The sequence below is a fragment of the Patella vulgata genome, chromosome 3, assembly GCF_932274485.2.
Source record: "Patella vulgata chromosome 3, xgPatVulg1.2, whole genome shotgun sequence".
Taxonomy (NCBI): domain Eukaryota; kingdom Metazoa; phylum Mollusca; class Gastropoda; family Patellidae; genus Patella; species Patella vulgata.
The window spans coordinates 26,089,134-26,116,366 of NC_065881.2; the positions used below are offsets into that span (position 1 = coordinate 26,089,134).

General features: G+C 33.2%; 1 protein-coding gene across 1 annotated transcript; it reads right to left on the reverse strand.

Annotated features, from left to right (window-relative positions):
• Positions 1–27,233, reverse strand: LOC126815265 (SEC23-interacting protein). The gene is made up of 15 exons (XM_050540831.2): positions 27,028–27,233; positions 23,204–23,548; positions 20,817–21,191; positions 17,339–17,535; positions 15,926–16,069; positions 15,111–15,131; positions 11,772–11,835; positions 10,703–10,792; positions 9,992–10,133; positions 9,432–9,534; positions 8,748–8,853; positions 7,633–7,748; positions 4,935–5,051; positions 4,510–4,624; positions 1–23 (listed from the first exon to the last, which is right to left on the reverse strand). Exons 1-15 carry the CDS (start codon positions 27,167–27,169, stop codon positions 1–3), a joined length of 2,100 nt encoding a protein of 699 aa, XP_050396788.1. The 5' UTR covers positions 27,170–27,233.

Consider the following 27,233-nt stretch of genomic DNA (forward strand, 5'->3'; position numbering starts at 1 on the left):
TCAACACAGTGTCTTCAGATTCCCTGCAAATGAAATAGAAACAAATTGGGATATTTTGTAAAATATATAAAGCTTTTTATGATTCAATTGTATTACAAACAAACATAGGGATTTCAGATCATAGCTAGACAGGGATGGAGCTAAAGAATTCCTAAAACTGCCAATTGTCTTTTCAACATTCATTCAGAGTGACAGTACCAAAGAGACAATTCAATGGAAAATTCAGCGTAGAAATTAGAACATATTAGTGAATTAAAACATTTATTTTAGCGCATGCACAAGTTTCTAAGCTGAAAATAAAAGAAGGCAACCATTTTCACATTATGAATAGGAAGGGGAAGCTTGCCATGACAGTTTGACACAGTGAAACATCTGCCAAAAGTGGCATTACTATTAAATACTTTAAAATTTAACATTACAAGGTTTCTGTGTGGTGAAATCTCTCAGAATATAATTATGACAAAGTCTTAGAGTCTGGTGTATTTTTGTCGTTTTAAATACAGTCCTGCAGGAAATTAGTATAGTGAGTCTGACCAAAACAAATGAAATTGATACTGATAGAAGAAGCAGGCAGAAAAATTTGCTAATTTCTCTGACATATAATGACGAGAAAATTCAGGCATCTTACCTAATGCGTGACCACATTGGGCATTTGACCAAATGACTAGATGTTTGGCCAAATGGTTTATTTAACAGATTGACTATAATATACGCCCGATTCTCCCAATAGCAATCTGGGTGCATCCAAAGATTACTTGAGATAAATCTATTCAGGACATACAAGTAACAGGAATTTATAGCTAAATATTGCCAGAATTTAATGTCTAACAACTGATGACTGAAGGAGTATATAAATAGTACAGAATTTCTAAGGATATGTACGTTAAATATGACGAAAACATTAGGGAATAAAACATGTGACCAACACCAACAAAAAAAGGAATTTGTCAATGAATTGAACAATTAATACTTGAGCAGTAGGCCTATTCGCTTTATCCACTCAAGGTATAAATGAAGGGAGCCAAGTAACTTACCAATAAAATCCACTAGATGAAAAGATAATGATAAATATACATATGAAGGCAAATGACCTGTCAAGATTTAAATCTAGGAAATTGATCAGTAAAAGATGTTTAATTTCGAAACTACAACAGTTCTACAGAAGTTTGTAAGCTCCTCATAATGAGAAGTAGTATGAGCTTATCTTATTATCGTATACAAGTTATTCAATTTGATGACAGATGGTGAAATGAAATGTTTATCATAGAAGAGAAGAGGTACCCATAGATGACTTCAACTTGATACAATATGGTTAGTGGTCTTTGTTTGCCGATTATCAAACAGATAAAGAATAAGATAAATAAATATGGTGTGTTAAATAAAGAAGTAATTTTACCAGTAACAGCCATGACTAGTTAAAGCAAATAAATAATCGTTGAAACTTTCTATAGGTTTTTCTTGCAGGACATAATCTATTCTTCTTCCAGCATTTAACTGTCCCATACTCACATCTTCGTCTGGATTAGATGTCACAGCTGAAATATATTAATTAAAATCACAAAGTCATATATGGGGGTCAATAATTATCATCTTATTAACACACTTTTGGGACAGGGCTATTTATAAGTATTTAACACTTTAACAGTCTAACAAGGTAAAAATTAAAAATGTATCATAACAAGTTAAAAATTAAAAATGTATCATAACAAGCTCAAGGGCCTTCGGAAGTGGTTTTCACTGTAATTTTAACTTCCTCAGGATTGTTTGTTAATATTAACATTTTAAAATTATATACTATTTGAGATTGAAATGATTATAGCCTGTATACATGTATGTAGATACAGTTGTTGCTCCAACCATTTAAAGAGAGAGAGAAATGGGGTTTAACATCCACTCGGGACTAACTTATAGTTCAATTTTATTTCAATAATTTGCTAGCGCGTAGGGGTCTTTAGCGGTGGGAGTAAACCGGAGGACCTGGAGAAAACCCACGAAGTTGGACATACGATCCTACTCCTTGCCACGTACCTGCTTATTATACTGATGGAAAAATAAGATAGGTTGTCTGAGCAGTCCTTAAAGGTTCTTGCATTGTGAATCATTAGGTAAATATAGGTTTGCTGCCAGGCACCAAAGCATACACTGATATCAATTAATGCATTGTGTAAATGACAATAAACATCATTATGTTGTATAATATCACTGGGGTATTCCCAAGATTACAAGATATACTCAAAGCCAATAACTACAAATAATTATCAAAAAAAAAAGAAAAAGAAAAAGGAACAAGTAGATCAGGTGGTGGCATTCATAAGTTTCTACAAAGTGAACGAGAGCTATAAACCTAGAAGTAATCATTGAAAATAGCCTAAATTCAATCAATATTTTGGTTTCACCAATTTGATTAATGCAAATAAATTTAATACAGATCAGATAATATCTTTTGTTGTTCACAAAATTCTACTAAGTGAAACAAGGGTAAAATCTATATTTTATTGTGGCACATGTATGTATTAATCATAAGTTACCAATACTTACAAGATGTTTCATCTTTATCATCTTGTATATTTAACTCTTCCATGGCACTTGACACATGTTTATCCATTTGTTCTTCTAGACTTTCCTCTGTAGAACGATGAGCCATAGCAAAATCTTGTATAGAATGCCATGTACTTTTCAATGATTCCATAAACTTATGTTTTAAGTCTGCACCAACTCGAGCTAAGCTTTCCTTTAACTCTATATTAAATAGAAAACCATCATTCTGTCAGTTATACAAAGAAATCGAGTTAAATAGCCATATATTTCATTACTACAGACCAATGACTATATTCCCAGATTTAAAAAAAATAACTATTTTCATATGAACAGTACAAAAAAAAAAAGTGGAGAAAAATCACACTAACTTAATAGTATTTATGGTTTTCTAATGTTATTATTTGTAAATTGACATTAAGGATAATCTGTCTGATGGTCAATTTCAAATGCCAGTCAATCAAAAGAGACAAATGTGTTGAAATAAGTAATCTATTTTTACCAAGATGCAATCTTTTTCGGCCTTTATGATGAGGTAAGAGAAATGGCTTGATCAAACTAGCAGCTGGATTCACTAAAGGTTCTAAACGATATGCTACTGGATCAAACTGTAAAAAAACAACACCCGAAAACATTAATATATATGAATTTGAATAATTCTTAAAAAAAAAAGTTCTTTGAAACTTTAGCATCAAATGATCACTATTGTACAGTCAGAAATAAACTATATTTGTTCTAAATGTCAAGTTAAAATTACTTTCTATGTGGCTTTAAACAGTGGTCTTTCTAAGATAACAGTAGGTAATATACATGCATTGGTAGACAAGTTTGCAAAAGACTATGATTTGTTAAAACTTTCAAAATGGAGGTTCAATTAATAATTTTTTTTTAATTTGAAATAAACTGTTTCTTGTTTGGAAGTACACAAAAATTTATTCAATTGCTTGCTAATACGATTTATTAAATTAATTACTCACTGGATGGAAGACATTATAAAACCTGGGACATGTTGGAAATTTAAATTCTTCTCCCATCTGTTCTACACCTCTAACAGATAGAAATACGCCTATAGGTGAACCAAGAGCAAATAAAGCTGATGGTGAGAAGAGTAGTTGTGGATATTGTACAAAAGGTTGACCAGTACCAGCTAATCCAGGTGTATATTGAACAGATGAACGTCCAGCTCCTCGTAATGCACTGAAACCACATAAAACAAAAATTATCTAAATTAAACATTCCCATTACATACAGTATTAGTAAGTTACGCAAACATACTACTATGATAGAAAAATACTTCATAGAGTTATAATCTTAACTTTAAAAGTCTTGTTGAAGTAGAAGTCCAACATTCGCAAAGTTCTACTTCATCCACTGTTTTCAATGTTCATAATTTAAAATAATCTTTATGTAAAAAGCAACTATTCAAGGAGGAAAATATCTTAAATGTAAAAACTACTAAATTTCTCAAGTTTTTTGGACATTGACTGTAAACTAAGCAGCTTAAAATTTCAAAAACCGAATTTAACTGAGCTAAGATTGATGCAGACAGCTCTAAAATCAAAAATTCTCTGACATAGTTAACTTATAAATCACATTATAGAAAACGAAAATAAAAAGCATAAATTTACTTTTGGTTTTCACTAAGTCCAACCTCTGCCACCATTTTTTCTTGCTGTTCTTTCATTTTTCTATCAGCTTCTTCTCTTTCAGTAGTCTTAATTAATTCTTTCGCTTTTCTTTCCTGAAGTTGATAATTATTTTTAAAAAGTGGTAAAGGATACCTAGAACATTGTTTTACAGCTAGTCTACACAGTCAATGAAATGAAAAATATACAAAAGTCTTTTAATGATCCAATCTGAAGCGAAGTAAATTATGTTAAATATATAATCAAATCATGTAATTATTCCTTGAAGGTATATTGTGCATTCTGCCAGGCATTAATATATATACACTACAATCAAAATATAATTCACTGTTGTGCAGCAGGTTTACCTTTTTGCTTTGTTCTTCAGCTAGAAGGCCTTGTAATTTTTTTCTAGGTCCCATAGGTAGACCCAAGTCTTTCAGATCTTGTTCACTACACATAATCTGTACAACATTAAATAACAGTATTAATCTTAATATATATAATATGATCATTACAAAATAAACATTGATTCATTCATAAAAGATTGATTATCATGGTAGAAAGCCAATGTTAGATAGAAATTAGTGACGAATTTATCTATGTGCATCTTGTAAAAAACTTTGTTTTAAGACTATTGTACTAACTTTTTATTGGCTAGTACAGATATATGCACACAATAATTTCATGTTTAATAGCTGGATCATTTATTTTCAAATAAATAACAATTTGTATTAACTGTATAAAGATAGTGAATAGAAATACTATATTTACCAAGGCTTCCATGTCCATTTGTTCTTGTGTAAAAACTTCTAGTTTATCCTGTAGACCAACTTTCTCTAATAAATCTTCTAAACTTAACTCAGGAGATTCTTCTCTTAACTCTTTGTTCTGAAAATAAAATAGATATAAAATTTTAACAAATATTGACATTTCTAAATCATTCTTACAATAAGTTCTTCAGAAAGTTAGCTATGATCTTGACCCCCAATTAGAGCTCTTGTAAAGGATGTAACATGTAATAATACAATGCCATACAAATCAATGATACACAAAAAAAGAAGTTTTACTTTGATTCAGCGAAAGTTCAAGATGATTCTTGGGAAATAGAGAAATGAAATGAAATAGGGTTTAATGTTCTACTTTTTTGCACCGACTGGGCTAATTAAAGATACATTATGGGAGATTAGAAGAGTGCTGGCAGTTCTCACTATAATATACTATTCAAAAAAAGTAGGGGATATTTGATTTTGGGGGCATAATACTAAAATATGCAAATGACTACGAAAAAAGTCACTATAGAACCTAACAGAAGAAACATTTCCAGTTACATGTGACGCCCAAACGCACCAATAGCTACCGCATGGAATGCAGGTGATGCTTGGGATCATCATGGGGGTCCAACCCAAGATTTGCACGACTCTGACTTTGAATGTTACAGTCATTGTGGCATTGAATTCCAGGGTGGAAACATCAGATTAATTGTTTTAGTGACCAGAAAACACATTTTGATATGCGTCGGCTTACCCAAAATGAAAGGTTACGTGCCCTTGGCATGCTACAGATCGGCACAACACAGGCGGTTGTGGCGCGGACGATGAATGTTTCTCAGTCTGTCATAAGCAGGCTATGGTCCAGATACCGTGATACACAATCTGTACAGGACAGACCACGCTCAGGTCGACCAAGGGCGACAACTCAAGCCCAGGATCGATTTATCCGTACCTTGGCCTTGAGAAATCGTGTCATCACAGCAAATCAGACCAGCGCTCGTCTTCAAACAGACACTGGTGTGAGAGTGAGTGGCCAGACGATTCGGAATCGACTGCATAGGGGTCACCTTCGCGCCCGACGTCCTCGCGTGATCCCTTGTTTGAGAGATCATCACATTCAGGCAAGACGTCGTTGGTGTAGGGATCGTCAACACTGGGATAATCGACGCTGGAGCAATGTGATGTTTTCAGATGAGTCAAGGTTCACTGTTGATTTTTTGGACAGACGTAGGAGAGTGTGGCGTCGTCGAAACGAGCGCTTCCAAGACGTTAACGTCATCAGACATGATCGATTTGGGGGTGGTTCTGTTATGGTGTGGGGAGGCATCACTGTTGCTGGAAGAACGGCTTTACATGTTGTTGCAGGGCGTGTTACAGGCCAGTACTACCGGGACAACATCTTGGCAGTCCATGTTGTGCCGTTCGCACGACGTCATGGCCGCCGTTTCATCTTCCAGGATGACAACGCAAGATGTCACAGGGCCAGGATCGTTACAGGTTACCTCCAACAACAGAACATCACCACATTACCTTGGCCAGCACTGAGTCCCGACCTCTCCCCCATCGAGCATGTCTGGGACATGCTTGGACAGAGGTTACGTCAACGTCAACAACGTCCTGCCAATGTCCAAGAACTTGCTGCTGTGTAGCAACAGGAATGGGACAATCTGGACCAAAATGACCTTAGACGTCTCATTAGGAGTATGCCACGTCGGATCAATGCTTGTTTGGCAAACAGAGGAGGATTTACCCGTTACTGACTTGGTTGTGATGCTGTGGTAACTTTGCTGTTTGACCCCGGGTATCATTTTACCCTTATAATGGTCAGTCTGTGCCTTACTTAGTCTAACGATCATTTGGAATAAATCGATGAATGTGAACTTCATTTCATTTTGTCATTTGTTTCTTCGTCAGTTTCATTAGGTGACTTTAATAACACTTAAAAATCAAATATCCCCTACTTTTTTTGAATAGTATAGTTAAAAACTTGATAATGTAAAGAGAATTTGCTGAAAATTTCAGTCAAATTGATCCACTCTGAACAGAGAATTTAGTGATTGAATTTTAGGCCTAGCCTCGATCATCATTACTAAAGTCGGTATGATAAAAAACAGTCTTGATTATCGATTTTTTTTATTTAATCATCAATGAGCGTTGAGCAGCAGATCGGATTCCGATCCAGTAAATATGGCAGGCTAGCGATGACATCGAGAGTTGATTATAGTCTGGATAAGTTAATTAATGTCTAATTAATAATTTAGATAACATTTCAGGCCTAAAGAAAAAGCTGCAATAGGCAGCTTAGCTCTTGCATAATGTATGTTTAAGACAGGCATATGTGGGAAATTTTGCCTGGACAGCAGCACTCCGGCTTACTCTTCTTTCGAATTCCAACTTTCATTAGTTCTTTCACATGCACACCAATATCCTTGGGTTTATGTACTATCTGAATGACTAGACACTGTTCTTTGTCAGGTCCTTCGTCCTGCACCACTGACAAGGGGAAACCACATTGGAAGTTTCTGAGGAATTTTCTCGGTCAACAATGTGAGCGAACACGAGACCTCCTTTTTAGCGAACCAGGTCTTACTGACTGAGCCACCAATGCTCTTTTAGGAAATAGCATTGCAAACCATAATCTACTTTTTGTCTGATGATGTCAACAAGAATACCCATAACAAATAGTGAGAAATACATACTTTTTCTTCTTCCTGTACATGTTTTTCAGCAGGTACCTCAGTTGGGGGTGTGGTCATATCCTTAGGTGCATTAGGATCAATTTGATGTAATAAAAGATCAAATAAAATGGAAGAACCTGAAATATATCAAGTAAAGAATGAAGTTAGAAAGTACAAAAGATAGAACTATGGACAGATGATTATACAGATTGAATTATAAATATGATATGAATAGTTAGACATTAGAATTTAAAGAGTTTTCAAAATATGCATTACGTAGGAGCTAAATCTGCTTATTGGCTTCAAATGTTATATAAATTATTATTTAAACATTTATTAACATGACAAGCCTATAATCAACTCTCTTAAAAAAACGCAGCCATTTAGGAATTTAATGATAATTGAAACTTTGCCTGTTGCTACGGCAATAAACAATATACGCTACATTTTGTGAAACTTCAAACACTCATAACTTTGCAATGAATTTAAAACAATATTTCCTTTACTAATTTTCTTTGACAAATAACAATTTAAATATGTAAGATGATTGTAAGGAATATAATTTATTTTTGAAACAAGAAGGTTTGGATAAAGTTAATATTAACTTAAAGGGACATTATAATTAGGTAAGATTAGATAAAGAGCTAACCGTTCTCGCTATAATAGTTATAATAATATGCTGAATATTTCAGATAAATTGCTTCACTCTGAACCGAGATATTAGCCATTGAATTTTAGGCTAGTCTCGGTCGTCATTACTGAAGTTGGTATGATAAGAAACAAAGTCTCAATTATCCATTTTTACATTAAATTATCTATCACAAAATGTATTCAAATCCAGTAAATATCGCAGGCTAACGATAGCACCAAGAGTTGTTTATGGTCTGGATAAGTTAATTAATGTCCAATTAATAACTTAGATAACATTTCAGGGGCAAAGAAAGACCTGCGATAGCCAGATTTAGCCCTTGCATAATGCATGTTTAATATAGTATTTAGTAGAAATATACAAAAGAAATGTATAATAAATTACTGAATGTCAAATATTTTAACTAAAATAAATTTTCAACCAATTACTCCTGAACAGTGAAATTGAAAATTAAAAAAGGTGCAAACAGAATAATGAATATTTTTACCTAAACTGTGACCAGCCACCGAGACAGAACCTTTAAATGATGGATGTCTTGATAAAAATAACTGATAAATACGATTAATTTCTCTTCCTACTGTTTCAGCTATTAACTGAAATACAACAAAAAACAGTGAAATTGGGAGTTTGATTAGATCTTAATTAAGTCATGATGTTATGAGTATGACTTTATTTGTAAAATAATACTATTAGGTAAACAAGAACGATTTGCAGAAAAGATTTCAGATCAAACCATTAAACTATAGGAAAGCAAATGTATGCTAATAAAATAGAAATAAACAGAAATTCTTATCTATAGAAGAAATGTTCAAATTATCTCTTGTTTTTGTCGTAAAAGGAGGTACCTTTTCTAAATTAGGAAGTAAGATATAGCAAAAACCTAATTCTAAAACAAGCAAAGTAGACAACTTTATAAAAGGTTTCATAAAGTATTTTTTATTCTATCTATAGCTAGCCTAATGCACATGGTTATAATGGTTTTAAAATAGAAAAAGTCAAACACGCAAATAATGTAATTTTTTAATTGGCTCCAGAGGTTAATATTCAGAAAGGTATGTTTAACATCTATTATTTATAGAAACATACGAAACTGTAGACCACTCTATTATTACTTTACGTTTTTTATTTAAAATGTTTATTATTGGTGATAATGTATTAAAATCTAATTTACCTGACAGTAAGCGGGACTGGTATAAAATAGAATATCTAATAATGTATCATTAACAAACTCTCGTAACTTGGCTGTACTTGGTAATGTGATGGCTTTTAATCGTCTGCAGAAAATAAAAATCATTTTGAATTTTATGTCAACTTTAGTGGCTTTTGTGGACACTGAATTCATACACAGACCAGTCTGGGACTTTCAAACCCGTGATTGGCATTTAGAGATTAAACCCCGAGACTTCCAGGTTTTCCAAAATTAATGAATATCTTGAATCTTTCACAAAATAATACAGAGATCATAAAGATCTAGTCCAGACTACTTTACTTTTTATGGTTTTGGGGTCAGGAAAGTATCTCCAACATTTATAGAACTCTTCCTTGCCTACCTAAATAAGCACTGGACATCAAACAAATTCAGGTTTAGGGAGTATTGTTGATTTCTTGCCAAAATAATAAATTAAAGGGCCTTGAGTGAAAATTGTCAAGGCACTACCTTAGTTCAGGATCTTTTCAAAGATAGCACTAAAATTGAAGAGAAGATGAAGATAGAAGAAACTAATGACTTACTTATCTATACCAGTAGCATCAGAATGTAGAAACTTGTGCCAATGTACAGGTAAAAACTCCACTCTATTTAATCTACCAGTATCTTTATATATTTTAAAATGGCTGTCTAATAGACTGTGAGATATTGACCGGAAATCATCAACTAGACATAAGGAATTTACAAAGAAATAAAAGAAATTATCATTCGACACAAATTTAATAATAGTTATATTATGTTCTGTACATACTTTTATCAAAATGAACATAATATTTCAAACTGAAGACTAGAATGATGTGAAGTGAGAAATCTAATATGCATATGAAGATTTTATCATGATTTAGTATCTGAGAAATAAATTTTTAGCTGCATCATTATACTGCACCATATGCCATTTGCTAATTGTTTTATTTATGTCGCAAATCTTTAAGAATGGAATAGATGTACATGTATCAGCAAAGCACGCAGACAAAATAAACATGTAGATTGCCAGATTGCCAGGCAATGAAACACAAGCAGTTCACAAAGGTTCTCAGATTTCATTCTTCTTTTCACAAGACACTAAACATGTACAGGTAACCAGATGATACTTTAAGATATTGGAAATCTTTAAAAATCAATACATTTCAACTCATAAACATAAACACTATGTATAAATTTAAAATCAGTTGGATGATAAAATTAGCCTTTGGAGTATTCACAACGTTTTTCAAATCGATGGAAACCATACTTACCACATTCAACTATACTTCTAAATTTAACATCACAATATGCACCAATACCATGTACTACAAATACTAGATGATCTATCTGGTTTGATTCACCTATAGTAAATTCAATATAGAACAGGATTACGACTTCTATGTTAATGGCTCTCATTTACAATATTCCCCAGCTAGAAAACATTACAAGTTTTGTCATTGTTATTATTATTTTTTGCATGTATAATTGTCAATGCTAGATTGAACAAGAGACTGTCACAGAGAAAGGAAATTGTATTTTTATGAAGTGAATATACTGGGGTCTCACTGAAATGTTGAGGATTAAGTCTTTTTAACTTAAGGAGCACATCAAGTGACCAGACAATATTATATGTACGTATAGCCAGTGTATACACATTACAGCAAGTTCACACCAATCTTATTAAAATTATCTGACATATTTCAATTACAACCTTAATCCGGTTGATTGGCTGGTGACGTCACAGGGACCGCACATCCAATATACAATTTTATGATTGTATCACTGTCTATTACACACCGCCAGTTGACTAATGTTTATTGACGATTCACTTATCGTTATAATTATTATCTCGTTATAATTATCTACATGTAAAGCAGCTAAAATCACTATATAAGTCAACGCATTTTTAAGAGCTGCCTTTCTCATCTTGAATTGTTATGGATTACATACTGGTGTCGATGACAAACGTTAACGAACGAAAATAATGTAAATATTGGAAACAAGTGGCTATGATATCATTTTGTGGGGAGTATTTATGCATTCCTGTTATTTTTTTATCATTTTGTCTAGTTTGGTATGATGTATGAATATGGCACTATTGCGTGTCGCACGTGCAGCTCAGTGGTTCTGTTGGGGCGATAAGTTCTTCATCTGTGAACACACTCTCAAAGCATGTCAAGTGTCCATGACTATTTATCATATATCACAACCTGCATAGGTATTTGCATTTCAATATCCCCTACTTTTTTTTTGAAGAGTATATAATATGATTAGAAGGTCTGATTCCTGTGCTTCAACACACATGATACTATAAAATCTTTATACAAAGCAATAACTCACCATCTTCTATTGTTTCAAAATCATCTACTCCTCGTTTTACAACTTTAGGTCTCATCTGATCTCCCTATAAAAAAAAACAAATCCATGATATAGTGATTAAGCTATGACAGCCTCTTATTGACTTGCTCACTTCGTAAATAATACTGTCTTCATTAGCCCGGTTGGTGTACAAACCCCATTTCATTTAATTTCAATATATCATAAAATTATCTCAAAATTGGAATTAAGTTGAGTATTTCGATTCACTTTACAGAAAAAAAATACAATCATAAAAACTATGTGCAACAGAAATAATTGTAGATAAGTTTTCCTTTGCTTTTTTTTAAAAGTTAATAATAAGAATGTAAAAATGCATGTATTTAATTATAAAAACAAAGATCATATCCCTCAGACAAAAGTTTTAGTTTGCTAATTAACCTCAGGAAAAGCGAGAGAGTGCATAGATGCTTTGTGAATCCACTGATATAGGTTGTGCCAAATTATAAACAATCATCACTACAAACTAAATAGCCCTAGTCTCTAAACATAGCGTGGCCAGGAAAAGAATATACATGTACACACACACACACTCAGCAATCTGAATGATTGCTTACCTGGGAGGGTGAGGGGGGTATAAGTTTGGGTAAGGGGGCCAATAGCTCTGTTTGAAATTGAATTAAACTATATGAACAAAGCCAGTAAGTTTGAAACAGTAACTTTGAATTTCGATAAGGTTTCTCTTTTAGGATTTGTCAACCAATCCCAGCAAGTTTAAATCAAAAATAATGTCAAAGCCTTTAAAAGAACTGTGTATGGACCAGGGGAAGAATGGACTGAAGGACAGGGTGGCAATAATATACTACCACGGCAATTTTGAGTGTATAAAGACATTTCCATCAAGAGCAAGGTATTTTTATTTTTTTATTTTTTTAATGTTCTGCACAAACCATAAAATCCTTGTACTGCTTCACACTAAACAATAATGGGAAAATGAGGTAGCAAAAATATCTTATAGAAAAACTACAGCCTTTAAGTATAAAAAAAACCTTGAAATAAAAAGCACATGCAAGATTAAATATCTCATTAGATTTTCTCTAAAATCCATCTTATTTATCAATCATCAATCCATATATTCTCAATGATATATTCAATTATCAACATTGCAAAGTTACATAGCCTGTACTTAGTTACATATTCTGTAATATCTCAACAGATCCTCAGATTTTTAACATTATTGTGTTGTGTTGATATATTTGACAAAAACAAAAATATATTGTTAGTTGTTATCTCAATAACTTTTATCATTATTGTAAATGTTATAATCTATTTACAAGCATTAATAATTATTTTTTTAACTAGAGGTTGCCAGGCAATATACGCCAACATTTGGCAAGAGATGGATATAGAACAAGCTAAAACAAAAACGTGATTTTTCATACAATCAGGGGCCATAATCCAAGAAGTTACAGTCTGAGATCTTTGGGATATAAAGATATATTTTAAGTTTCATAAAAATTGGCCAAAAATTGTGACCTCTAGAGGGTCCACAACCTTTGTATTACATACTCTTACACAATTTGAGTACAAAGAGCGGCCATTTTGTTGGGCAGTTCTGATTCTATTTGTACTCCACGCTCATTATGGTATAACAATGATATAATTAAAGAGTTTTTAATATTGGATCAAAATTGCTACCTAAGCTAAAAATGTGGTTTTTCGTTCAATCAGGGGCCATAATCCAGGAAGTTATAATCTGATATTCCAGAATATCGAAAGGAACCGAGGTCTTTCAGACATTAACATAAATTTTAAGTTCCATCAAAATCGAACACAGATAGTGACCTCTAGTGGGTCAACAACCTTGGTATTACATACATTGTACTTATACACTATTTGCGTTGAAGGAGCAGCGATTTTGTCGGGCAGTTTCGGCCCAATTTTTACGAAATTCAGTCATTAGGGTGTAACAGTGATACATTTAAACGTTCTTTAAAATCAGATATAAATTGTGAATCCAGGAAGTTATGGTCTGATATGTGCAAACATCGAAAGGAACAAGATCTTTGGATTAAAAACATACAATTCAAGTTTCATCAAAAACGAATAAAAATTGTGACTTCTACGGGCCATAATCCAGGAAGTTATGGTCTGATATGCGCAAATATCTAAAGGAACAAGATCTTTGGATTATAAACATACAATTCAAGTTTCATCAAAATCAGATAAAAATTGTGACTTCTAGAGTGTCCACAACCTTGGTATTACATACTTTTACACTATTTGTGTACGAGCGGCCACTTTGTCCGGTAGTTTTGGTGAGATTTTTATGAAATTCAAACTCAACCTTCATTGATGTCTAACAGTTATATATTTAAACTTTTTAAAATTGAATACAAATTGTGACTTCTAGCAGGTCAACAAGCCATAATTCAGGAAGTTACATTAGGATGTAATATTGATATATTCAAACGTTTTTTTTAAATCGGATAAAATTGGTGACCTCTAGAGGGACCACAAGATAAAAACGCGATTTTTCGTACAATCAAGGGCTATAATTCAGAAAGTTACAATCCGATATGCACAAATATTGAAAGGAACCAATATCCTTGGGTTATAAACATGAATTTCAAGTTTAATCAAAATCAGATTCAGATTGTGACTTCTAGAGGGTCCACAACCTTGATGTACCATATTTTTACACTATTCGCGTACAAGGGGCGGCCATTTTGTACGTCAGCTTTGGTCCGATATTCATGAAATTTGAATTCTATGGACATTTCGGTGATATATTCTAACATTTTTATAAATCGGATAATAACTGTGACCTCTAGAGGGACGACAAGCTAAAAACACAATTTTTCGTACAATCAGAGGCCATAGATCAGGAAGTTACGATCCGATATCCACGAATATTGAAAGGATCCGAGATCTTTGGGTTATAAACTTGCATTTGAAGTTTCCTCAAAATTGGATCAAAATTGTGGCCTCTAGAGGATCCACAACTTTGATATACCAGATGTTTACACTATTTGCGTACGAGGGGTGGCCATTTTGTCCGGCCGTTTTGGTCCGATTTTCATGAAATTCAAACTCAGACAATATTACGGTGTAACGGTGATATATTATAAGTTTTTTTTAAATCAGATAATAATTGTGACCTCTAGAGTGTCCACAAACTAAAAACACGATTTTTCATACAGAGGCCATAATCCATGAAGTTATGGTCCGATACATGTCAATATCGAAAGGAACCAACGGCATAATACGTCCACATTTTTTATGTGGACGTATAAAAAACTCTATCACTATCATGCATGTTAATTCTACTATGAAAAACAAAACAGCACTCCCTCAACTCACCAAAGGTGATGCATAAACACTCTGTTAAAATTAATCATAATGACATTACTATTACATCATAATCTTTATAGGATCTTTTGTCTTATTATTAATCTTTGAAATAAATAAAGCATACATGAGTCAAATTATTACACATATGATAAATGTGCAATATGCAGTCTATTTTAGTTATCAGCACAATAACTTAATTAGGTAAAGGAAAATCACAGGAAGTTTCTAAATCTATTTATATGTCTATTTTTAAATCAAGTGCTGTCAGAAATTGTTTCATTAAGATAAAAAAAAAAGTAACAGGACAGAAAATAGAATATGAAATAAAACAGAATATTTAAAAAAGGGAGGAAAAGCAAAATTGTAGAGTTAAAGTGACCATTATAAATAATCATGTTGAAATTCTTACGGGCTGTATCCGAGGTGATGCATGTAAAACAATTAAAGTCATTGCTAAATATTTTTGGCAATCAACACCAACTGATTAAAAACTAATACTTGTTTTGAATAAACTTAAACTTTCTGTATCAAAATGTTTTTTTTTAGCAATGCCTTCCTTCCATCTTAAAGTAAAACTAAATTCAGATACCAGGATTTGGTAAGGTTTTCCAAACTATTCACTACAGAAAATAATTATATTGTACCACCTGAATGGTTCCCCATTCATCAGACTGGGATGAATAAGCTCAAACTAATACTTTCTGTATCAAAATGTTTATTTAACAATGCCTTCTTATCATCTTAAAGTAAAACTAAATTCAGATTCCAGGATTTGGTAAGGTTTTCCAAACTATTCACTACAGAAAAGAATAATATCGTACCACCTGAACGGTTCCCCATTCATCAGGCTGGGATGAGGCTTGGAAATGGACAATAACATTTGGGTTGTGCATCACAATTGTCTCTCCTCCGGGGAATTCCAATCTTTTATGCCATGCATTGTTTTCTACAGCATTTCTATACTCTTCCTATAAAACATAGTAAGTAAAAATTTCATTGAAACAATACTTAAAATTAAAGGGCCTATCTTGATTTTATTTTGGAGAATAAAACTGCTTAATTTTGTGTTAAAAGCCCTTAAAATCCTCTATCTTAGGACTGAGCAACTAACTCAATATATGCGATATGTTTTCAAACAACTTAAACCTGTCCGTTCTCATCTGGAAATGGAGACCAGTGTCCCAAGCTGTATAATACCGTGTCTGGATAAAACCAAACATGTAGGTGAAATTTACCCCTTTCATTATTAAGTACAGCAAGTGGGTCATATACTGTATAGACCTCTAAAAGTCTGTGAAAGTCAAAACCACTTATCCAGACATGTATCCCTTTTAAGATATCGGGTCAATTTTTTTGTTGGGTGATTATCAGGTCACCCAACAAAAAAACTGACCCGATATCTTAAAAGGGTTACAAATTCGGATAAATGGTTTTGACTTTCACAGATATTTATTTCTGAGACTCTGTTAAAATCAGATGGTCCCTTTAAAATGCATAAAAAATTAAATTATTGTCTGAATGCATACGGCTTAAGATGTAAATTATGCACTTAAAACATGTACAATGTAATATAATGATGCATCTAGGAAAATTGCCGGCAAGGAAACTGGCAGCAGGACATTTGGCGACAATTTTATTCATGCTTTTAGTATAGTTTATTAAATGATGTACATGTATAAGCCCTATTAATATCAAGTATTTTTTTTGTATAAACAATATTTTATTCACAGAAAAGGATTGAGGAACAGGCTAGGCCTATTACAAGTATCTATACATGTAATCATTATCAAAACAAAATAACATAACTGTTAATTTTATTGCAAGTAAAAATAACTACGATTCATTTTCCAAGACAGTATTTCAATTGAAAATAGTTATAAAATAAATAATCAATATTTGAGCACAATACAAATGCCAGAACAGATTATAGCTGGGGAAAAAACTGTGCAACACAAGAAGTAATGGAAGTTGTGCAGATCTTTTAAGTAAAATGAATCTAAATATATATAGTACTGTCACGTGAATGATATGATAATAATATCTAATAAAATATTAAGTATTTTGTTATTATTTTTAATTCATCATGGTAACAAAAAGAGCATAATAAATACAAAAAAAAAAAAAACAATGTCGCTGGCAAATGTCCTCACTGGCAATTGTCCTGATGTTGCTGATGACATTTATAATTTTTGACGTCTGATACTGAATTAGAATCGCCATTATCTGTTACATATTACCTCCAGTTTTGATGAAAATTCTTCATCATAAGGAAAATATCTGTGCGATCCTTCCTTCTTGTGAAACCAGGAACATCGTTGAACTTGTTTAACATCTTCATCCCAATATATAGCAATACGCTCTCTCTTACCAACATTGACATCATATCTACCACCATCAGTTGATACAATAGTATTATCTAGATCCTGTTTTAAACCTATAAAAACAAGCCAACAGTGAGGCTGATATCCCCGCCGAAATCCCAAAATAAATAGATGACACATATTAATTAATTAATAAGTCCCGAAATGACCTAGTTTGTGTCTAGTGGACGTTAAACCCCATTTCTCTCTCTCTCTCATATTAATTAATGACACATTTATCTTTTTCAAAAGTATCGAACAATCAAACTGATTATCAACTATACACTAAGTTTCATAACTTTCTATCAGATAGACTCAAAGTCAAAGAAATTGCTTAATCATTGAACTCAGTCAAGACATTCACCTAATGAACAACTATGCCAAGTTTAAACATTCTACCTCAATTAAAAGCAGAGTTGTTATGTTCCAAGGTTTTGACCAATCAAACTGCTTATCGCTCCTTAGCCTAAGCAGAAAATTCTTAAGTTATTACCGTTTGTAGTTTTGACAAGATGTGTGTATTGACTGTTTTGAATACAACCTCTGTAAATATGATATTTCTGTAACAAACATTAATTGTATTCTGTTCAAAGATGAAAATAATGCTAACATTCATGTTTCTATGACTGCTGGTGCTATTTCTGATATGATTTATCTTATTGACAAACGTAATGAAAATAAAGAACATCTAAACTGTATATTAGAATACCTTTGTACAAAATAAGTTTATAGACATATATTTATTTTTGTAAGTGTATTGGATTATATTGTACTTTGGGTACGAATAAATATATTATTATTATTATTGTGTATTATCATTATCGTAACCACGGTGCTGCTATATTTGAGGCTTAGCCTCGCTTTCCCAGTTTTAAATCAAATCATTACAAGGCCAAACCGTTATAATCTAGCTAAAATCTTGAGTATCTGATGGCGCCGAGAGTTGGTTTTGGTCTTGTCATGTTAATAAATGTCTAATTAATAATTCATATAACATTTAAAATGTAAGGCCTAAAGAAAGACCTGAAAATTCAGCTGTTGAATAATGTATCTTTAAGGATTAATTAACACGATACTTTTCTCAAAAATCAATTGCACTTTTGCATCCTCCTCCAATTTTAATGGAACTAATTTGTGAAAATATCCACAGTAACATATTTCTAAACAACATGTATTCTACTGTGGTATCCTTGAAATTATGACTTAATTCCAGTCTTTTGGGGTTTTTTTTGTGTTTTACTACAATTACATGACCTGGTCACATATCCTAATCGTATAGTATGTTAATATTTCAGGGAATAAGTGATGGTCCCATATTGCCACCTATAGGTTTTACTGATATCAGATATTGACAGTGAAATATATCGCCGATACAGATACAATTACCGATAGTGGTGGATATAAAACTATTACATATTAAAATGTCTCAAATGGCATGATAATCTATGTAGATATTCGTCAGGAAACGCAATTGTACTATTTTACCGTGGGAATGAAACGCGAACGCTGTGTTTTTGAAGTAATAATTGGGTCACGCTTACTACACAATCAAAATTACACACCATCTATTATGAACTTAATTATTTGCTTTATCATTAATTAATCAAGTCGAGATTATCATATTTTAAGTGTTGATTACGATATAATTCCCTAAAGTGATCGGCACATGTATGTCTATAATAGTTGCCGAAATTGTTGTAACGCGGTAATGAATGAAACATCAAAGCGATGGCTTCTTGACCTGTGTGTCAACAGTGGCAATCATGTGACATTCTCCCGACATTTCTAGAACTAGTTAAAAATAAAACATCTAATGGGAACTTATTCGTTTGTAATATTATTAATTAATAAATTATGATCTATATTATGAGTCATTATTTGTTGATACAATTTATAATCCTCTGAAAACGATATCTGTATGTGTATAGAAACGTAGCATGTTAATAAATTCAGAAGTAGTATATCCATATAAGTGTGTTTTATTTTTAGATACAATTTATGTAAAAAAAATTTTTAAAGTAGCCTCGCATAACTATACAAATCACTAAATTATTTCTAAATTTTTATCGGCATCTAGAAGCCGGAATGTCTAACAGTAATCACGTGACATCAAAGGGATATCTTCCCTTTCATCCTTCATTCCAATCACGCTTAAACCATGTGATACTTTCCATCCTTTTCCAAAAGTTCTACTTATTATGATAGTGTGCAGACAATACCAGCAGTGAACTAAATAAAACGATGGAAAAAAATGTCGCGAAGTTGTAAGATTTGGAACTACTTCACGATAAGCGATCGAAGTAAGGCCAAATGCAAGATTTGCCTGAGCCATTGTTGATATCTTCTTTAGTTTTATTATCGCGAATCGTGATAGACAAATAACTATTGTGGGGGTCATTGTTTATTTCATAGTTTATAAATTTGTGATTACTTATCAGAAACAATTTAAATAAAAAATTCAATAGCGTAATTAGGTATTGTTCTAGTTTGTGATCTTGTAATATCAGCACGCATTGAAAACAGATTGAAGAGAGTCCGCCGCGACTTATTGACTGTGTTTCCCAATTCTATGAATTTGATTATCATGCAATTGGCTTATTGCCTATCACAATCAAAAGTTTTACCGGGTAGACTTTTGTAGGTAATGTCTGTCTACACATGCGCAGAAATGATATTCTCAAAAATCGCATTGAGAGACTCGAAATCTCAAACAGTGTGTGAATAAGGATTTAAAAAATAACAGAGACCGGTTAGGATTTTGAACAGTTTATTCTTTTCTTTTTACGGTCCCTTATGACACACCTATATTACCGGTACGTGCAAACAGCAACGCACACAGCAACCGAAATAAAACTTTAATTTTGGTTGCCGTGCGCGAGGCAATTTAGATAACGGAAACCGGTAAGGATTTTATACTTTTCTTTCCCTTTTACAGCCCTGATGAGGTTCTTGGATTACCAGTACGTCTAAATAGGAACAAGTTTTATTTCGGTTGTTGTGAGCATGGTTATTTAGATGTACCGTGTGTCAATAATTTTAAGGTATTTACCGAGTTGTTACTGATTTCTCCCGATAGGCCACTTATCGGCTAATTAGTGATTTTGAAACCGATTATCGAACCATCACTACAGGGAATTGACGCTTACTGACTCTAATTTCTAGTAATCTAATTCTGACTTCTGTTATTGGGTGAAACAGAAACCCTGCTTCAATTAAAAAGAGAAATAGTAAGGAAATAATTATATATCTTCATTTACTTTAAGTTTAGATCAACAAAATTTAAAACTAGAGTGAAATAAGGCTCCAATTACAATTAAATCAGGTAAAATAAAAAAAAAGTATTAACAATAAATACCTGTAAGAAAGGCCTCTTCTAATTTTAATGAATCTCGGATTGTAAATGGTTTCCAGATGAGTTTTTTTTCTACTATAGTACTAAAACACCAGTGATACTGTACAGGTTGATATACAAAACTACTAGTTGATGATTGGGGTTGGGCCGGGTTGTAATAAGGCTGAGACTGGTTATATGAAGACTGCTGTGACATTGGAGGAACCATGGCTGTTGGAGGTCGAGGAGAAGAATGAGCCAGTGGAGGAACAAAGGGTGAACTTGGATTTGAAGGGAACTGATTGGAAGTTGATGGAGCATTTGCATAGGTTCCTTGAGGAAGTTGGGCATATTGTGGTCGTCCCTGTTTACGAAACATATTTCCACTCACTGGAGTTCCTGAAAATAAAACAACAATATCAAAGATCTAAAAGTATGGTACAATTGTAGATCATTAGGTTAATTACTACAATGTGCAACACCCGAATAACCTAATTTTATTAGGAATTATGTTCTTCTTTTATAGAATGTTACTACATGTAATTAAATAAGAAGGGCATTTTTATCTGTTATTGGCATCTTGCCAGCTACTTGAAAGCATGCACCTTGTCAAAGATATGACACTTGGAGAAACAACATAACAGTTACATCTACATCAATTACAACAACCTGAGAATATTTGAGGTCACATATTATTATCATAAGCTACATGTAGGGTGCCCCACCATAAATAAATATCTTCAAATATCTCGACAATAACACCACAATATTACACCAAGCCTTAGATCAGTTTCAAACATTTATAGTCACTAAATAAACGGTCATGCTGTACTTAATAAGCTATGACCATTTAATCATCCATAAATAATACTCTGAAAGATGGTTACTAGTGTCGACCACAACATCCGAGCACATGTGAGTAAAAAATAGGTTACGTGCCCTACGTGTCTCGCTTAACCAGTCTACCAACCATTGTACATTTGATGACAGGCTGGGATAATCAAGACTATTTTTTTACAAAACATAACAGAAAGCTGGAAAAAGAAATTGAATTTAGAAACATGCACGTTGGGCAACTCAACAATTGTTTTAAGAACCTTGTAAAAGTAAAATTAAACTACTGCTAGTATCGTGTTCTTGCCCAACGCAAGTATTTCAGAGATATTATTTGTACTAAACCAAAAGATGCCGCTCCTAACGGTACAGTTAATGATAAAGCAATTTAAAAAATAAAACAAACGTAATTTCTAAGGCTGCTGTAATAACCAATAAGCTAAATATTACTGCTATTCAGAATCGTCAACAATAGATTTTTTACGGCTGTAATAGTTGATAGATGTGTAGAGAATTACACATGCGATGGCTATTTATAGTATCATAGACTCTACGGCTGAATATTATCATACTGCGTAGTAAGTGAGAAATCACTTTAGACAAGCCACTGAAGCGTGTACATTCGCCGTGTCGAGACCAATTTTCTGTACGGAAAATCTTGGGAGCACAGGTCACCCTACATAAGCCTAACAGGGAGCACAGGTCACCCTACATAAGCCTAACAATTTCACATTCACCAAATATCTGTAAACTATACCAATAGAAATTAGAATTGGACATTTGATTCTTTATAAAACTTCTAGTTTTCGAAGAAAATAAACATGACATTACAAATACAATACACACATGTACTTATGTAGGCATATAGAATGTGAGTGTATAAATATGGTGAAGATAAGTTACATGTAAATGATGTATTACATTCATTAACAAACTTACTTTCTTTTTGTTGATGAGTGTTTCTAAGTAACATGTCCATTTGAAATATCACAAACATAGAGAACTCAAATTCTGTTCCATCCAAACATAAAACAATCAGAGTTCTCTTTTATCAACTTATCAAAAACATTTTCTCAATGAGATATAATCACACCTACCGTAATCAAACTATAGCTGTGCCAGATCAGTATACTGTCACACTACCTACATACCGTTTTGGCAATATGAACATTCTAAATAATACTTTCAAGGTCAAAGGTCATAACCCAATTGTTAGCTAGAAGCATGTCCCCAAGTACATGTATGACTGTTACAAATACAATATTTTAAATGTGGCAAGCCATATTTTAGCATTTATTTCAAATCTGTATGTTTTGGGCAGCTTAGTTTGCTTGGTATATTTGGTACTAGTGCATTGACATACACATACATACATGTAGATTAAGTTTACAATTCACATTAAGGAGAGTAAATTATATACTAAGCTGATTAAACTCTGGGCAATTAGACTGATCCTATTGATAAAAACTATAAGCTTACACCATGAAAAATATGATATAACAGTAAATTACGGTACATTTTTGTTCAACAAAATAGTACTGTATATAAAACATGTGTAATTGAAGCTAATTCTATACCTGGTGATGAAGAGGGAGCAGAACCAAAAACCGGTCCTGTTTGAGACTGAGGTGGAAACTGCTGAAAAGTGGATGCCGATTGGTTAGATGCTACAGATGGTGCTGGCGGAGCCAATGGCTGACTCTTTTGTGTTTCCATCTTCGTATGTGGGGGTCTTGGATTATGCCCAACCTGAGCAAAGGGATCTGATGCTGATGTTGGTGGAGCAGCAGCAAATAGATCTGCATTAGTTGATCCAGGTGGCTGAAACATGTTAAATGTTCCTGGTTGTGATAGCGTTGTTGGTTTGGTTGGGGTTGGATTAAATGATTGACCCACAAAACTATCAGCTTCTCCTTCTTCATCTGAAAAAAAGATAGATTTCCAGACAATAAAACATTTGCCCATGACAGCTAAGTCATCGGAGCGGTCCTGAAAGGCTGTCACATTTTTATTGTTAAGCAGGTACATGTACCTTGAACATGTACATGTTTACATTGTACACATCATTAAAAGCTGATCATGGGCAACTGGCCACGAAGTACGTGTAATTAAAATTTAACAAGCTTCTTTCTACTTCTTCCTAGATCTAACATAAACAAAACATCTAGGCCTACAGGTAACCAGATGATAGCTTTAGCCTTTAGAGTGCCCACAAGATTTTTCAAACTGATCAAAAGGTCATAAATTTCAAGTCAATTTGATGATTACTAATCAGGATATGAATATGTATTAATGGTGACAAAAGCAATAGATTTGTTCACTGTATTTTGAATATTTTTTGGTTTTATATTCTTTTTAATTATTTTAAACATAAATGTCAATATTTTTAAATAATTTTGGCAAATTTGTCTAATAAAAAAGTTGAAATGCTTGTCTAGTTTTTTTATTTTTACAACCACTCTAAATTTCACGTTTCCCTTCCAGCCTTGCATGTGTTTTTTCACCTAGAAATCACTCGTTAAATTGATAATTCCATGTCTCGAGGATATATTTGCATCTGAAAAAATGAACAGTGATGAGATGGTGACATCGAGAATTGACCAGGATTTTGTGGGGAGAATTCATCAATGGTTTTGGGTACGATGTTGCCCACTATTTTGAGCTTAAAGATCGATGTTAAAAACATTAAATAATTTGCTGACGCGATAATTCATGTTCGCTAGTTTTAAATCTCAAGGCCTGATGGTGTCGTTTAAGATGATTACTGTGATAATTTGCAATAAGGAAGAAAAGTGTTTGTATAATATTTTAATCATTATTTGATTTTATGAGTGTGAAATCAAATAACACTAAACAATTCTTAAAATAAAAGCACAGATACATGTAGTGATGACAGAGTCTAGATAAAACCCTTTTAAAACTTAGATGTCTAAATCTGTGTTTCTAGTATTTATTTATTTATATCAAATGGTCCTGATGGTACATGCAATTGTACTGGTATGCAGCTATTTGATGATATTGGATTATCATTTGATAATACTGGGTAGTAGACTATATATATGGTAATATTGGGGAGCATTGGGTTATTTGCTGGTTTTGGGTGAACTGGGATATTGAGGAATTGTCAATTGCATTTGAAGGACATTTTCAGGGATTTAGCTCATTGTTACTGAAGTAATCAATCACTATTTATATATTTTTTGTATGATTTTATTCTTATCTCTCATAGTGTAAATAATTTTCACATTAATCATAATATATTTATTATTGTTATGTAAAACATTTGTTTCGGATTTTATGCATGCATGATGTTGTTAAAAGGGAAAAATGTAAGAAAGACCCCAGGCCTAATTTTTTACCCTTTTGAAATAAAGTGATTATTATTATTATTATACTATTTATAGTCATTTTTGTCATATTATTAAATATGCATGTACATGTATGCAAATATATTTTAAATACTCTTGACATTCAAATAATGGTCTGAATGAGACTTATCATGGTCCGAATGAGCCATAAATTTGGTCCAAAAAAGCTAAGAATCTGATCCGAATCAGCCATGGTCGAATCCGCCAGGTCCAAATCAGCAGATTACCATTCTAAGAGAACTTTTCATGACACAAATTTCTACTTTATATTCTATTAATAGTCTGATTCACAGTTTATATTCCACACCACATGATTTTAAGTCGGTTTTTTTAGACTCCCTCAGTGCATTTTTGATTGTCATGTCACACATTCATGCAGGTTTTTCATGTCTGGTCAACCATAGCGATGGCTTTGTTTATTATCATCTGCTACGATGACGGGCAAAAACAAGTTTTAGACTTGGCTTTGTTTTTTACTAAAAGACAATAAAAAAAGGCGACGTGCTGCCTTGTAACGTGGAGATGGAACTAGCAAACATGAATTATCATGCCAGCAAATTATTCAATGTTATTAACATCGACCTTCGAGCTCAAAATAGTGGGCGACATCGTACCTAAAACCATGGATGAATTCTTCCCACAAAACCCTGGTCCATTTTCGAAGTCACCATCTCATTTTTTCAGGTGCAAATATATCCTCGAGACATGGAATTATCAATTTAACGAGTGATTTCTAGGTGACGAAACACATGCAAGGCTGGAAGGGAAACATGAAATTTAGAGTGGTTGTAAAAAATAGCTAGACAAGCATTTCTACATTTTTATTTGAGAATTTTGACAAAACTATTTTAAAATATTGACAATTATATGTTCAACATAATCAAAAAGAATATAAAACCAAAAAATACCGGTATTCAAAATACAGTAAAGAAATCTATCGACTTTTGATCTGTTTGTACAGTACGATACACATAGATTCCTAGCTACAATTATGTATCGTTAAACTGTGTTTACCGCTACAATTGTTACAGTCTAAGACTCCTTACGCAAGTTCAAATAGGTTCAAACACACAGTTGTCAACACATATCATTACAGTTTGTATTGAAATAAGTAATTCTATCACAAATAGTGAAGACTGGACCACTAAAATAGTTACCGAACAGTTTTTCTTTGTGGTAATGCGTTCTACATTTTCAAAGCGATGTTTCTTATAATGATAATGTGAAAGCCGCCATGACTTCGGCCAGTTGAAAGTATGCGGTAAGGCTTCACCTTTATTTCAATTGGAATTGGTTTATTATATGTTAAGCTATGTGAAGTACAGTTTTGGGTCAGTTATGTGTAAATTAAGGGAGCTAAATTAGTTAGTGTTAGTTGTATTTTACGTCCGCTTCCACCGAGGTGATATCGCAGACAAGGGAGCTAATATAGGCCAGTAACCTTTTTGTAGTCATTTGACTAAAAAAACTTGCGCAAAGGAACTCCGACTACTGTGGCTGGAGTAAGGCGGAGGACATCAGTAGTGGAACCATTTCTAGTAGATTCCCACACTTCAACAGCAGTAACCATCATTCACAAAAAAGACACAGTTATTTTTAGGAGTTTTCAACAGGTTTCAAGGTCTTTCTACACAGAAGAAAATACTTTTTCAGCCTATTGCATCATACATATTGCATGCTCTATTGATGTGTTGTATCGGTGTATCCTCACAGGCATAGCTAAGACTAAGACAAGAGCCTTGAAGAGTTGGCTAACACCTTCTCAGGCTTCTGTGACTGTGAGTAGATCTATCTTTCGCCAAAAAGTCTGGCAGAGTTTGCACGTAGGTTGCATTGCTTAGAAATCTATACTAGATCTAGGTTTGGAATGATATACCTCTAGCCTAGGACCCTATACTAGACACCCTGGAGTCTGGAGGAGTACCTGGATGGAGTAGGCCTAGTATTACAGTAAAATGGGTAGATTTGACTTTCACTTTGAGTTGACTGAGAAGATGAAGAAAATTCAGAAGTTCAGAACTTAATTTTTTTACCTGGTACAAACAAGGGTGGTTCAGATTGAATGACTGGCATAAACACATTCGGATGATCGGGAGGGTTGAGTGTTAATCCTCCTCCAGCTGACATTAACAGCAGGGGAGGGGGGGTTGTGTCCTTCTTCCCCCGATTTGCCATATTTTCAACCTTATTGTTTTTACCGGAAGTAGCAAACCGGTAGAATACGTGGAACAAGGGGGAG

Excerpts from the sequence above, each read along its gene's own strand:
- LOC126815265 (XM_050540831.2), bottom strand. The coding sequence starts at position 27,169 with ATGGCAAATCGGGGGAAGAAGGACACAACCCCCCCTCCCCTGCTGTTA. Across the intron at positions 17,536-20,816 it reads AGAAGAGGCCTTTCTTACAG|GTTTAAAACAGGATCTAGAT; the intron begins GTATTTATTGTT and ends TTGTTTTTATAG. Across the intron at positions 24-4,509 it reads GGTAAACCTGCTGCACAACA|GGAATCTGAAGACACTGTGT; the intron begins GTGAATTATATT and ends TTTCATTTGCAG.